This window comes from Denticeps clupeoides, chromosome 19, assembly GCF_900700375.1.
Source record: "Denticeps clupeoides chromosome 19, fDenClu1.1, whole genome shotgun sequence".
Lineage (NCBI taxonomy): Eukaryota > Metazoa > Chordata > Actinopteri > Clupeiformes > Denticipitidae > Denticeps > Denticeps clupeoides.
Genome location: NC_041725.1, coordinates 5,668,002 through 5,683,254, shown reverse-complemented (window position 1 = coordinate 5,683,254; position 15,253 = coordinate 5,668,002). Strand labels below are relative to the sequence as shown.

The 15,253-nt window shown below is 42.6% G+C and overlaps 1 protein-coding gene across 3 annotated transcripts in view; it reads left to right on the top strand.

The window, feature by feature from the left end:
- Window positions 1–15,253, top strand: part of npas1 (neuronal PAS domain protein 1) — a 34,001-nt gene that overhangs the window by 3,039 nt on the left and 15,709 nt on the right. For all 3 annotated transcript variants that reach the window (XM_028962945.1, XM_028962944.1, XM_028962943.1), the window contains 2 exons: window positions 5,842–5,989; window positions 8,152–8,390. In XM_028962945.1, the coding sequence (XP_028818778.1) occupies window positions 5,895–5,989; window positions 8,152–8,390 (334 nt within the window). In that variant the 5' untranslated portion in view covers window positions 5,842–5,894. The remainder of the gene's footprint in view (window positions 1–5,841; window positions 5,990–8,151; window positions 8,391–15,253) is intronic.

Here is a 15,253-nt window from a genome sequence, read left to right as displayed (position 1 = left end):
GTAAGAAAGTGATCAGCGATGCCGGCGAAGCGATCGACTGCTAAAGAGCCAGGAGAAAATGAAAGATGGTCTGACGGCGCGGCGCTCCACTTCAAACACGCGCCGCATTAAAAGCAGATGAGCAGCCGAAGGCCAGGGCTGTTTACCACAGAACTCCGCATCGATTTACTGCTACAAACCATGTTGGCTCAATAAAAACGAAAACTAATTAAATGATAAATATGTGCCTTTTGATTTGTCATGATGTTTCTCACCGCACAGGCTCACACAGAGCTCTGACGACTTTTTTTTTTTCATTTTTTTCATAATTGTAAAACAAATCTGTGTTTCTCTACGTTTTGATCTCCTATTCTATTCTTTTTAAGGTGTACCTGCACTTTAAAATAAACTGAGTGTGCTTTCATATATTTTAGCTGTGTGTGAGTGTGCATGTTTGTGAGTCGGATGATTTTCTTGTGCATCATTTACTACCATTGTGTCCCTGAGCAAGACACTTAACCCTAAGTTGCTCAAGGGGGGGACTGTCCCTGTAACTACTGATTGTAAGTCGCTCTGGATGAGGGCGTCTGATGAATGCTGTAAATGTAAATCAGTATTGTGTTTTTTTTTGCATACTTCTGATAAGGCATGTCTGTGTGTTAATTTGCTTGCGTTTTTCGCGGGTTTTTATTGTAGACATGCTTGTCTGTGTGCTTCCTCTTGCATATGCATATGTGTGTGTGTGTGCGTGTGTGTATGTACGCCTCGGTCTGCTGAGCGTGATGGGTTTGGCTCACATCGCTGTCGCTCATACTACACCTGTCTCCCTTAGCTGCTGTACAGAGGGAGGAAATTTGGGCCGAGTTGTCCTTAGGTAGACAGTGATGGAGGTACACTGATAGAAGGGTGTGGGGTGTGTGTGTGTGTGGGTACCAGTGAACTTAGCTTTCCTGGTGCCCCAAAAAGAGACAATAATGTTGAACTTTCCAATAGGACTCACAGACGCTGTCTTGTTCAGTGTTATAACTTTGTTATAAACTGATTTATGACAGTATTACTAAGGTATAGTGAACAACACAGATTTAAATCAAATTTCACATAAAAACGCAGCTCATAGGGACAACACTGGAGCCCTGGAGTCGTGCTGGTGTGGGGGGTCACTTCAGCTGTGTATTTGGGCAGAACAACTTAATTATGCATTTCACTAAGGTCAAGAAATTAACAAAAAAATGAAAACTGAACATTTTAATTTGACACAATTAAAAATATTAGACCTACTAAAACAAACTGGCAAACATAACATTGACTGCAGCCTGGTGCCTGGTGCATTTCCTGTCCTTGTTTTAATGTCACTCTGCGCATTTTAGTGACACACTGCCAACGTGTGTATTTATGGGGACGTTGTTTGGGTCTCTGTTGCCTAGTAATGCTTTGTCCATATGCGCGCGCGTGTGTGTGTGTTAGTGTGTGTGGTGCATTGTCGGCGTGCAGTGTGGCTCGAATGTGTTCATTTTTCCCTTCTCTGCGTCTCTGTGGGGACTCGGAGGAGCAGCCTAACGAACCTCTGACAGCTGGAGGCCCTAATTAAAGATCCCCTCTGAAAACAAACAGCGCCCATGGCCGCGCCCGCGCCCGCTCCCGTGCCAATGCCAGCCGGGCACTGGCGCCGAGGAGCATACAGTATCCGAGATACAGGAGCGTTTCTGTGCCAGCTTCAGGCAGGGATGTAAACAGAGTTAAACAGGAGAACCCAACCTGTTTCATGCCTGGAGCGCCGATCTCAGCCTGTTTTATAATTGGTTGTCCACTGTTGGATCCATTGCTTCCTGTCATCAAAAGTCTCCATGCAGAATTCTATATACGCCGTACTATATATCCATCTTCTGTGGCTTATTGTTTCATATGGCATGTTTTTTTCTTACAGCAACAAAGGCGTGGTTGAGACTATGAACCAACATAGTGGGTGAGACTATGAACCAGAAAGTGATTGTCATTGTGAAACACTGCAGCACAGCACATAATGAAATGTGTCCTCTGCATTTAACCATCACCCTTGGTGAGCAGTGGGCAGCCATGACAGGCGCCCGGGAGCAGTGTGTGGGGATGGTGCTTTTCTCAGTGGCACCTCGTGGTACCTCGGCAGATCGGGATTCGAACCGGCAACAGGTTCAAACCCCACTTACTACCATTGTGTTCCTAAGCAAGACACTTAACCCTGACACTTGTCCATTTACTACTAATAATAGTCACACTTGATACGCATGTCTGCTAAATTCCATGAATAAAAATGTAAATCTATAGAAAAGGAAAAGGAGATGAATGTTAAAATTTGCCTGTATAGTTTATTTTTTTTACTCATATATTCTGATCAGCTTTTTAGGCGTTTGTATGTATGTCAGTATATTCTTTTTTATTTTTTACGGGTCATATGTGTGGTTTCCCATTGCCACACCCTGTGACAGCCAATGTTTCGTACAACTCCAAAACGAAACCACATCATTGACATTGAAGTTGGGTCTCATGGCAGATGGTGACCTCAGTCAGAGTCAATACAGCAGCGCCCATTTGGCACCAAGCTCTGATGCCCACACAACCTGCAACAAGGTTATGGAGTTAATTGAACAATTACTGTGGAAGGCACCTCCATTATGGCATGTGGAGATAGGGCGGGTGGAGGAGCGATGCGGGCGGAGATCAGATGGGGGCTGAGATATGTGTAATTAGCAGACAGCACTGGGATGAGCTCAGGCTGATGTGTTAGAAAACAGCGGCTATGACGCCTTGCTTCAAAACTCCACAGGACACATTTGGAAAGTCATTGTTGGATTTTATTAATTTTGGAATCTGTTCAGATTTTCTTTTATAGGAATTTGTGTAACATTTATTGTCACAAATCAGATCCAGGATTTTATGCATTAATATGCAGTAGCCTCATAGTCTAGTGGATAAGACAATCCCCTATGAACCAGAAGACCAGAAACACACAGGTTCAAACCCCACTTACTACCATTGTGTCCCTGAGCAAGACACTTAACCCCGAGTGTCTCCAGGGGGACTGTTCCTTGTCACTACTGATTGTAAGTCGCTCTAGATAAGGTAAATAACTTAAACATTTTTAATATTACTACTGGAAAATATCAAAGTCCCAAATGAAACATTAAACATACCTGTTGCTAACAGGGTGTAGAACTGCTTTTGTGATCTAGTGCATGTGTGGGTGTGTGTTTACACTCTATTTACGGTTGAGCTAGTTGACCGGTGGACCACCAGAGCTCCTTTAACCTGCCATACACTGTATAAAAAAAACGGTGACTGTTGTGCCTCTCAGTCTGTCGGGTCACAGGTCAGGCTTCAGACTTAATGAGCCGTGCTGTTTAATGTGCACTTCAGAAGCAGCAGCACTGATCCGAGGTCAGATGGTTGAATATGGCCAAGTGTGAGGTTAAGCTATTGAGTTGCCCCACGGCGCTCAGTGCCAGGTAGGCTTAGATGGGTGATGTAAGATTGGGGCAGGGACCCAGAGGTTGGGAGTGGTGTTTGTGTGCTGACCCAGAGGGCAGCTCAGGCCGGAGGGCAGGACAGAGGGCCGCTGCAGGGCACACCGGCCCTTTAAATGTCACTGGGGCTGGAGCTCTGGGGGCAAACACCGTAGACACAGGCCAAATGGCACTGAGAGACTTGGGATACAGTAGCTAGGGGAACACCAGTTTTGTGTGTTTGTGTGTTACAGGTGTGTGCATGTCCCATCTGCATAGTTGTGATACTAGACTGAAAATGAACGGTCATTGAAGTTGAAGATGGAGAGTTTTGATGAACTCCTGTTATGCCTCATGAAAGATTATTGGTTAATCAAGGGAATTACGAGGGGAAATTAAAATTTAAAAGTCTGCTGATAAATCAAGGCTAGGCATCCTTTATCTCTAGCTGGATTGGGAAGGCGACTTTAAAATGTTATTTAGAAAAATATAATTTTTATCAATAATCACTTGCAGTATGATCACAATATGAAAACATCACAATCCTTATTAAATCAGCCATTCGGAAACATACATAATGACAAGATTTTGATTTTGATTTTTCATGTCATTAATTTTTCATGGTGTTCAGTAAAAATACAGCTTTTACAATTTTTGTTACTGAATTAAATTTTCATTACATTGAAATGAGACAATCCCAGTCCACAATTCCCAATAACAGACTGAATTATTAGCAGGTAAGCAATCCACATAAGTTTAGAGTTTTACAATATACAGTACAACTGGAAAGTTTTTACAGTGCATCACTGTTTCCACATGTTGTTATGCTACAGCCTTATTCCAAAAATTGATTAAATTAATTTTGTTTCTGCACAGCAATTCTGCACAGCACCAAATAATGACAACGTGAAAAAAGTAGAAGGATCTTTGTCAGGGAGGTGACCAAGAACCCGATGGTCACTCTGTCTGAGCTCCAGAGGTTTTCTGTGGATAGAGGAGAACCTTCTAGAAGGACAATGTCTGCAGTAATTCACCAATCAGGCCTGCATGGTAGAATGGCCAGACAGAAGCCACTTCGAAGTAAGGAGTGGCAGCCCACCTGGAGTTTGCCAAAAGGCACCTGAAGGACCCTCAGACCATAAGAACCAAAATTCTCTGGTCTGATGAGACAAAGATGTAACTCTTTGGTGTGAATGGCAGGCATCACATTTGGAGGAAACCACAACAACAACAACATTTATTTCTTATATAGCCCAAAATCACATACAGTATGTCTAAATGGGCTTTGATAAACCCTACAGTTGACACCCCCCACACTTGACCCTTCGGAACACAAGGAAAAACTCCACACAAAAAAACTCTAGGAGAGAGAAAAAAGAAAGGAAGAACCCTTGGGAAGGAGTGATAGGGTAGAGTGAGCCTGCCACGGGTGTCAGTGCAGGGTTTGTAATGATTTGTCCAATAAGAAAGAAAGAAAGAAAGAAAGAAAGAAAGAAAGAAAGAAAGAAAGAAAGAAAGAAAGAAAGAAAGAAAGAAAAAAATAATAATAGTAAGTCCTCCAGTTGTAGGGTTGGAGTGTAGTCCAGTGTCATGGTCTAGATTAATGTCCATTATGATGTTACTGGTCCATTTGAAGATCCCTGAAGCTGTAGTTGTTACGGTGGTGGCTGTGGTGACCCTCTGGTTCGTTTCATGCTGAATCATCATTTAGCAGTTGTCAGGAACCAGGATTTATCTGCCAGGCACCCCTCATCACCAGACCAATACCATCCCTACAGTGAAGCATGGTGGGGGTAACATCATGCTGTGGAGATGTTTTTCAGCTGTAGGAACTGGGAGACGAGTCAGGATAGAGGGAATGATGACATCAGCAATGTACAGAGACATCCTGGATGAAAACCTGCTCCAGAGCACTCTTAATTTAATCCATTTTGGAATAAGGCGGTAACATAACAAAAATGTGGGAAAGTAATGCACTGTGAATACTTTCCAGATGCTTAGTGGGGAGAAAAAGGCCAAATTCACAAAACAAATCAGTAAGCGAAGCCCATGTGCAGAAGCCCTGTTCACACATCATCACATCCAGTTGATCGTCCCTTTGCAACTCATGGGCAGTTATGTGTACTCTATTTAAGTTTCTACCTGTATTTAATACCATTAGCACACTGAAAATAACATATGATAACCAATTGCATTCTGTTAACAATATTTTGTTCTACTCTGCTTTTCCTTTTTTTTAACTCAGCATTTTTACAGGAACCTTTTTGAGTGTGTATAATAATGTTTTATAATTTGATAAAGATGTACGTGGTATGCACTGAATAAGTGTATAAAACTCCCCCCAGGAGAATCCATTCTTCAACTCTCCCCCTGTCTCTCTGCTCAGGAGGCGTGAGACTGACAGAACCGTGGCCGCGCTCCGCTTGTGAGGCGAGTACGATGGCATCCATGCCGTTTGTGAGCGAGGGGAAGTGCGTGAGCGTGGAGTGGGACTTCCTGCAGGGCCTGCTGGCCAAACCACCCACATTACCCTGGTAAGAGAGGGAAAACACACACACACACACATGCATTTGTAGCTCTTTACACTCAGTCACACACATAAAACACATGCACATCCGTATACCATACTGTATAGACATACACATCTCCCTTTCCCGAAATTCCCGAAACACACCACAAATTCCCCAAATTCCCGAAACACACCACAACACACACAAAAATCCACCAGAAGCACCCCACTGACATGGAGATTTGACGTTGTTCATTACAAAATTTGCAGCAGAAGATTATAATGAGCAATTTTTATTGGTCAAAGTGTGTTCAAACAGTGTCTCCATATCTGTGAGTATTTGAGTTTTGATTACGTGTGAGTTTAAATTTTTCTCATATTTAACTACATTCATAATAATAATACGGTAATCTAAAGCACCGTCTTACAGGGTCGTATACGCAGTGATCAGTGGTGGCTGCAGGCTCGGCTCCTGACCGGCTCAGGTGTCGCCTCCATTAGCAGGAGATTAACTAAATTTGCCTGGAATTATTAATGTCTGGTCATCTCTGGGTGGATATAAAAACTAAGCAGGATCAATGGGGCCGCATTGATTGTGCTCTCCGGGGTCCATTCGCTAACAAGAGATGTTGTGGAGGCACCGCTCTCCACCTCGCTCTCTTTTACCGTCTCCCCCACTCCATACATCAAAATGGCTGGTTAAGAGGGAAAATTACAGACGGGCGGGGAAAAAGCTGAAACAAGAACTGAATTCAAACTTCTACACGTTGATGAAAAGATGAAAAATTATATTATCAATCACTTTTACCGTCAGAAACATAATGGGCTCAATATGTACCAGCAGTCCAGTTTTTACACAGTGGGAACAGCTAAGATTATCAAAAAAATAAATAAATGTATTTAAATGATAAAATTTTTTATTTGATTTATTCCTTACGTTGTTCATGCATTCCTCTGTTTTAACAAAACCAAATTATCCAGGCCACACCCCTGTGCACTTACACTTCTAGAAATATAGACATTAGAACACACACACACACACACACACAACAACAACCCCTCCCCCTCTGTTCACAGCCTTCAGCCCAGGGAATGCGAATCAATGTCACAGACACACGGGCATTGGGGACAAACGCTCCCTCTCTATTCTACAGCAGACACAAATTGTGGAGTCGCCGTGACAACATAATTCCACCACTCAGGCCCCATTGAGGGGAGTTGATACCCAATCAGAGGGACAGGCTACCTGTGCTCTCAGACGGCCCCTCCCCTACTGATCTCGCATTCAAGGATGGTGTTCCCAACCACACCGGGGCCTGACAACACACACACAATCAAACAAGAGAAATATATACACACAAGACAACCACACACAAACATGCTAACACAAAATCATCCCACCCTCATGCAGTAAAAGGTAAAGACACAACCGTACACACCTGCAGCCGAGTCTGCAGATGTACTGTGTACTGTACACTGTGGTAGTACAGGTTGGCAGTAGCCTAGCGGGTAGGTCACAGGTTCAAACCCCACGTACTACCATTGTGTCCCTGAGTGTCTCCAGGGGGACTGTCCCTGTAAAATACTGATGCTCTGGATAAGGTGCTCTGGATAAGGGCATCTGATAAATGATAAAAATGTAAATGTAGGTACACAGAACACACACACACACAGCACATCAACTGCATCCGTATGGCTCACATACATGGCTACACACACATCAGTTCCCGGTGACACTCCGTTGTTACTATGTTCTTTTCTCAATGGCACTTGAAATGGGTCGACACAACAATCAGATGCAGCAGGAGTGACACTTCAGACAACAAAAGGAAGGATGTGAAGCGACATCTGAACATTGCAATAATGTAAAACATGGCGGAAACCAGACGTCGATGTCACTGATGTCACCGAGCCACTTGATTTCCCTCCAGTAACAAACGCTGACTGGTGTCAGCAGTAAATACAGAATGAGATCAAACAGGCGGTGGTGTGAAATGCTTAATCAGCTGTCATGCACCCTGCTGCATTTGCTTAAGATATTGAAGGATGCCCACCCTCATGTGTCCCATGGAGGGTCACTTTGTCACAGCAGCTCATGCTCTTCTGCTTAATTGTGTATGACATCACCATCTTTCGATCTATCACTTTTTTTTCTTGCTCTTCCCCCCTTCTTCTTGGTGTCTCCAGCTTGCAGAACCTGAGGAAAGAGAAATCTCGAAATGCTGCTCGCTCCCGGCGTGGAAAAGAAAACTTTGAGTTTTTCGAGCTGGCCAAGATGTTGCCGTTGCCCGGTGCGATCACCAGTCAGCTGGACAAAGCCTCCGTCATCCGGCTCACCATCAGCTACCTGCACATGCGTCACTTTGCCAGCCAAGGGGACCCACCCTGGAGCCCTCTTCTCGAGGGAGAGGCGAACTGCAACAAGGGTAAGGGCCATGACCACGTCCACCTGCTGGTCTTAACCTCTCATCCAGACCAAACATCATTCGCTGTCAAGAGATCTCAAACATACAGACTATGGTAGAGCAAGCAGTGGTTTTAACCCATTAAGGCAGGTAGCAACTCTTTGTTGCTTCAACATTTGAAAACGTTGAGCTATTTGGCCTTCCATACTGTCCATTCTCTCCACCAACAGCTACTCAAGCTCCACTGCTCCTCCTCCTTCCTTTGACTTCTCTCATTATGGTCGCCACAGCAGATGGTTGTCCTCACAATTGATTTCACAAAAGATGGCCTTTCTGGCACAACCCACAACACTGCTTAACTCTGGTTCAATGTGGCTTATAGTTGGATCCAGGTCCTATCGGTATTTATTTTTTTTTGCATACAGCCCTATATACTGTGAACATATGTAGGGAATATTTCACACTGAGAACGCACACGCCCTTATCCAGTGTGATTTACATAATTGCTGATACTGGTGTACTGGACATGGGTTGGTAGTAGCTTAGTGGGTAACACAATTGCCTACGAACCAGAAGACCCAGGTTCAAATCCCACTTACTACCATTGTGTCCCTGAGCAAGACACTTAACCCTAAATTGCTCCAGGGGGACTGTCCCTGTAACTACTGATTGTAAGTCGCTCTGGGTAAGGGCGCTTTGGGTAAATGCTGTAAATGTAAATGTACTGGAACGTAGTTCTTTTGAAAAAGGTAGGTCTATAGTCATCATAGACTTCATTGTGTACCAGTGTATAGTGTCCAGCCAATGGAAAAGTGACGAGATCTCAGATTGCAGATCTGCAACTGCAATCTGATTTTCGAAATATTTATATTATTTTCTAGAACGCTTTGAAGGCAGCGTGGAAGGGATGTTGTTACAAGTTGAAATATTTACTTGGTATTAATTATGGTTTGTAATGCTTAATGTACATCAGGATTATTAATTCCATACGACTTCATGCACTGACAGACTAGGAAATACATTCCCTTGACCTCATCTTTTCGCCAATTTATTAGTCTATAATAAAAAAACTCGATATTCAACTGAGGTGGTCAGATGGTGGTGTCTTTGAATGTTTAAAAAAGGTTATCTTCTGATTCGTGGGTTCTACAGGGAATTTGTGCTATGGATTGAGACTATATAAAGCTTTTTATGGACACCTACGTCAATCTCGAAGTGCATTCATACATTACTGATTTATTAGCAGAGGAATTAGTGGGAGCCGGGCCACAGTCAAACTCAATTCTGGGTATGATGATGGTGGCCTGTTGTTGAATACAAATGTGTGATTAATTTAAATTAGGAATTTAAATGGAATAGGCTATTATTGTCTTATAGGTCGCCTGTGTAAGACACCGGGGATACTTTCACTTTGAAAATTGCAAGGAGAATGCAGAGTGGAGAAGTGTCCATACACACACACACACTGAGGAAAGTAATTGAGATTGCACCACAGGAGTAATCACTTTCAGTCATGCGGTGCTAAGCGTGGTTTATCGGGCATAATGCATTTGCTGGTTTCAACAAAAACTTCCTGCAAAAGAATTTCAAAAACTTCCTGCAAAAGAAACCACTCCATGCTGGAGTGGCTTTTATACCAAAGGCACTTCCGCCCAAAACTCTCTGGCCAAGAACAATGTAACAATCTTGCCTTCTGGTTCTGGACAGATTTTCCAAAAATAAAATAGCAAATAGCTCAAAGTAGATTTAAGAATGTGTGTTAGTGTGTGTGTGTGTGTGTGTGTGTGTGTGTGTGTGTGTTTAAATGTGAATTACACAAGTGAAAAATAAAATATTATTTATTTGTTTATTTTTATTTATTTTATTTTTTTTTCACATCTGATAGACTGAAACATTACTTGTGGAGAACACCCATAACCCAAACTTTCTGTCATCTGCCATGGAAATAATTTCTTAGACATCAATGCCTTGCTAGTTGACTGAGAAACAAAGAACCAATTACCCAGCAGCACTTTTCTGCAGTCTAATCATAAGGAAGGCAAATGGTAAAAGCTTGTTTTAAATGAAGCTTTAAATGCGGATTTTAATGTGCTCACCTTTTATTACCTGCAGTAAGATGCTTTGTTAACATGGCCCTGGACTGATGAATAACACCACCGAGCCTATTGTACAAGGCAGTGGGCCAGTTTCAGGTAAAGACTGAAAAGGCACTTAAAGCTACTCTTGATGGAGGACTCCATTGCAGATGAACAGAAAGAGAAATCCCCCAGAAAAGCCTGTTAACAAGTGGCCATGTAGAACAGGGCATGATTTTATTATCTGTGCAATGTTGAGCAAGGTCCTCCCTGTCTTCAAAGCGCTTCAGATGTGTGAAATACCTGAGTAGGAGACTCATTTTCTGTCGCACAAAGAAAGAAAAGAGAATGAGAATGAGAGAGATGAATAAGATAGCAGTGTAAGTTAAAGAGGATACATATAGTGCATTTGTGTGTGTAGAGAGGTTTTGTTTTGTGTGTGTGTGTGGAGGGGGGGGGGGGGGTAATAAGAGAAAGTATCTATGTGAAAGACAGGACACTAAAGGAGAAGGGAATTATAAGTGTGATTTGTAATTACAGAAATTAACTATATAACTGAGAGAGTGTAATTACAAGGGTTGTCTAATTGCTATTACTACTGAGGGGAAACAACTCAGCGAGAATTAGATGTGTGTTAGGTGTGTGTGTGTGTGTGTGTGTGTGTGTGTGTGTATGAGCATGCATGCATGGTAATTTGGATCTTACCACAGACTGACTAAACTACATTACTATTACTGTATGAGACAAAGCCACAATCCAAAATATATTTAAAATAGTCTTTACAGTCTAATATATATATAGATAAACACGATACGTATACTGACAATGTACACATATGCTGTTCCACGAAAGGAACTATTGAGCATGCATGAATCTTATATATTATAATATATACCCTTATATCCCCTTCAGAGGTTAGATCAGAGGTTATTGGGTATGCACCATGATCTATTTTTTACAGCTACAAGGCTTTGTTATTTCAGTATATTACAGAATTCAAGATGCTAGCCACCTCCTTCTGGTCTGTTTTCCTGTGAAACCACTTTAATGGATTAAACCTCCTGGAAGAAAAATGTGGCTCCACCAGAAACCTGATTTTTAAATTCACTGTTATTTTAGCATCCTTCAAACGTTCGTAATTCAAGTAATGTCTTTTCCTGAACTAGTCTCTCATGATTCATTTGTATCCAAAAACCGGCTGTACACATATCAAAGTTTCACGCTCAGTGCCACGGGGATGACCTAGATGTCAACGTGAACATGCATCTTATTCAAACGAATTCATGAATTAATGCGTGTTTCCCCCATAATCTGTAGTTACTCGGTATTGGAAGTGTGGATTCATTTGTATAAAACACATTAGATGGCTTCTTGCTACAGATATTTGCCTTGCAGCTTGTTTCTAGCAGTGTAATGCAGGCCAGCGTAGCTGCACATTCACCCAGGGCGTAGGCCTGTAAGAGGACGCAGCGTGATGCATGACTTTAATTCCACTGGTGGAATGCAGTCACAGGTCCGGCAGCTGTAACCCCGAGGGGCAGCGTGTAGAGACACCGCTCCCTTAAACACACACACACACATACACCCTCACCCCTCTGTTTCCCCTTCGATATGGGGCCAATGTGAGAGGTAGAGAGGGGGAAGGGACGTGTGGTGGGGGCTGGTGTGGCTTTTGTCTGCTTCGGTCTTGAAAAATGAATAGACAGAGGAAAATCAATTGCGTGACCTTCACACGGCAAGGGAGGGAAACGTTTAGGGGGGTGGGTGGACCAGAGGAGAAATGAAGGGAGGAGAGGAGGGGAGAGTAGAATGGGAGGATGAGGGGAAATGAAATGGCTAAAATTCTATGTGCTGTGTTTTCACCTGTGCATGTGATAGTAGAGTTGGGTCTTAAAGACGTGCAGGAGAAAAAATGCTAAATCCTGCACACGAGTAAAAACTACTCATTGTTCAAGATGATAAGGTCCCTCGCATACAGAGGCCTATTTTAGACACCGTGCATTGGAAGACTTTGCTAATGCCACAACAAATTTGTCTTTGGAATTATATGAATTGAAGTTTAAAATGGGAGGAGCCCATAACGATGACTGACAGCTCTCACATATCGTAATTCCTCTTTGTGGATGATTTAAACACACTCCTGGCAACATGGCATGCAGTGTTGCCAGATATGTGGATGGTCCAAAAATGCACCAAACCACAAATAATTCCTCATAAATATTGCTGCACCTACTGACTTAATAAGAATTGGGCTCCTCAGAACATTTTGTCAGCAAAATATAAATTCTAAACTGCACAATTCCCATCCCTTCCTCAATTCCACCTCATTTATTGGCTTGCAATTAGACTTGTTCATGGTGCCATCATTGGACATCATGAAAGTGTCAACATCATGTCCACCACCACCAAACCAAACATGCAGATAGATGATTTGTGCTTTTATTTCAGATTTTTTTTTTATATTAAAAGCTCTAGTTATGCCCGTCACTGTGTTCTACAATTTAAGGTTATGCATAGGATTCACATGTCTAGACTAAAAATTAGTCCGTATTCATCCAAATGTGAATCCCTGCTGTGATAATGGTGAGAGTGAGGAGGTTTCCCTTATTCATATGTCCTATTGATATTGGAGAGACATATTTTAAACTTCTGTCTCTAATTCTTAAATATCATTCTAAAATAGATTCTAATCCATGGCACCAGGGGTGAAGCTGATGCAAACCTAACCCCTTTTACAGTGTCATAGAATGTATTAGAAAAAAAAACATTCAGAAAAAAGAAAAAAAAAATACTTATGCCCCTGTGTTCAGCCCCTGAACACATCTCACTCATCCTGTCCTTTTTTCATGTAGTTAATGTATTAGAAATATATAATTAGTCGATGATAAAACACGTAATCTCCACGTGTGTAAAGCCAGTGTGTATCAACAGTCTGAACTTTGGCTTCTGGAGACCCGTCTCCCGCCGGTCGGCTCTGTCTCCATGCTGCATCTGTTACTTTGGAGACCTGTTTGGCTTGAAGAATCTCCCTCCTTCCGTTGACTCAATTAAACATTCCAGAAAAATTATTTGCTGTGTATGACCTTCATTGATCAGCAATGACCGACCAACGTCTCCAGCAGTGTTATGTTCAATCTGTAAGGTCCTCTCCTTTCTATAGCACCTATTTGTCACTTTTTTCCCCTCCTCGGCTCTGCTTCTTCTTCTTCCCTTCCCTCCATATCTGCCCCTCTCTCGCTCGTCTCTCTCTCCCCTAATTCTCAGCCTTTAAAGCAGCAAAGGCTTTTAAGGGACGTTAATTGCACTCAAATTATGTTCGACCGTGGATGGAATGAAGGAGGGAGGGAGAGTGAAAGGATAATTGCAATGGAGAAGGACGTTAGATCTGGGGTTGTTCTCCCCCCCCCGTCTCAATCCACCATCATCTGTCCGTGCAGACCCGTAGAAGAAGAAAAGAAGGGAGGGAGAGAGAAATGCAGACAGAGAGTGTGAAGAGGGACAGTGGGATATGTCCAACTGTCCGGTAAAGAAAACAAAATGGAGCGATCATAAGTCTCTTATTTCTTCTTTAAAGGAAAAAACAAATCCAATCAAGTTTGCCATCTTGTTCCCATAGTAACCTTCTACCTTGGTTTAAAGGCTGATGACTGGGGTGAGGGAAGTGGTTGAGCTGAATGGGGAAAAAAATGATATGTATAGTTAATAATTTTGTTCACAATCCATATAAACATTCACCAAACTTTACCGTTCATCCATTCATCCCAATTCAGCAGCTAACAGTGGGGAGTTTGTTTAGTATTTGTTTTCCCAAACCAGATGGTGAATGTGTTATTGATAAAGTTGTTTGAAATATCTTAATTTGGAGAGGATTTTTTTGCTTGCCGAGACACTGACACCGTGGTGCCTCAAGGCGCCAGCACAAGGTGAGTTTAACCATTAGGGCGCTTCAGTCTGTTTGAATCGAACTTTGAAACTGAATGTTTGTCCCCCCTTTGTACAGTTCATTTGGTCGGGTGTGAACAGAGTAATAAAAAAACGCATCTCAATCCGAATCAAATATTGAACTCTTGTGCGGTTCGCCTGGTGAGAAGGCGTACCGAACCAAAACAGGACAAAATGTTGGACAAAATCACATGATTTAAGAACAGTGAATTATGGGTACATTTGTGTAAGATGAAACACATATAAAATCTACATACACATAATTTCACACATTCACACTACCGTAGAAGTCCACTGCAGAAGATCTTGGGCAGTGGTGGCCTAGCAGTTAAGGAAGTGGCCCCGTAATCAGAAGGTTGCCGGTTCGAATCCCGATCCGCCAAGGTGCCACTGAGCAAAGCACCGTCCCCACACACTGCTCCCCGGGCGCCTGTCATGGCTGCCCACTGCTCACCAAGGGTGATGGGTTAAACGCAGAGGACAAATTTCACTGTGTGCACCGTGTGCTGTGCACTTTCACTTTACTTTATACTTCCTGTATTTACTTTTGATGTTCCCATGATGACATAAGCAGAGAAATAAGCAGAGTTGAAGTAATGCATTTCGTTAGCTTGGATCTTTTTCCCTGTGTGGAAGAAAACCGAACCAAAAGGAAAAAGAAACTCACTGACTGATTTGGACCAAAGCAAACGGACCAAAGTTAAAGTTGTCAAAGCGGCCTTAGAGTAGTGTTATGCTTCGACTAACGCGATTGAGGGTGGGGGATCCACTAGTGGGGTTGAATAGGTGTGTTGGAAGCCCATGACATTACGAATGTTTCGCCAGCTCAAAAATCCGTTCCAGCACATTTTTCATGTCCTGTAACAG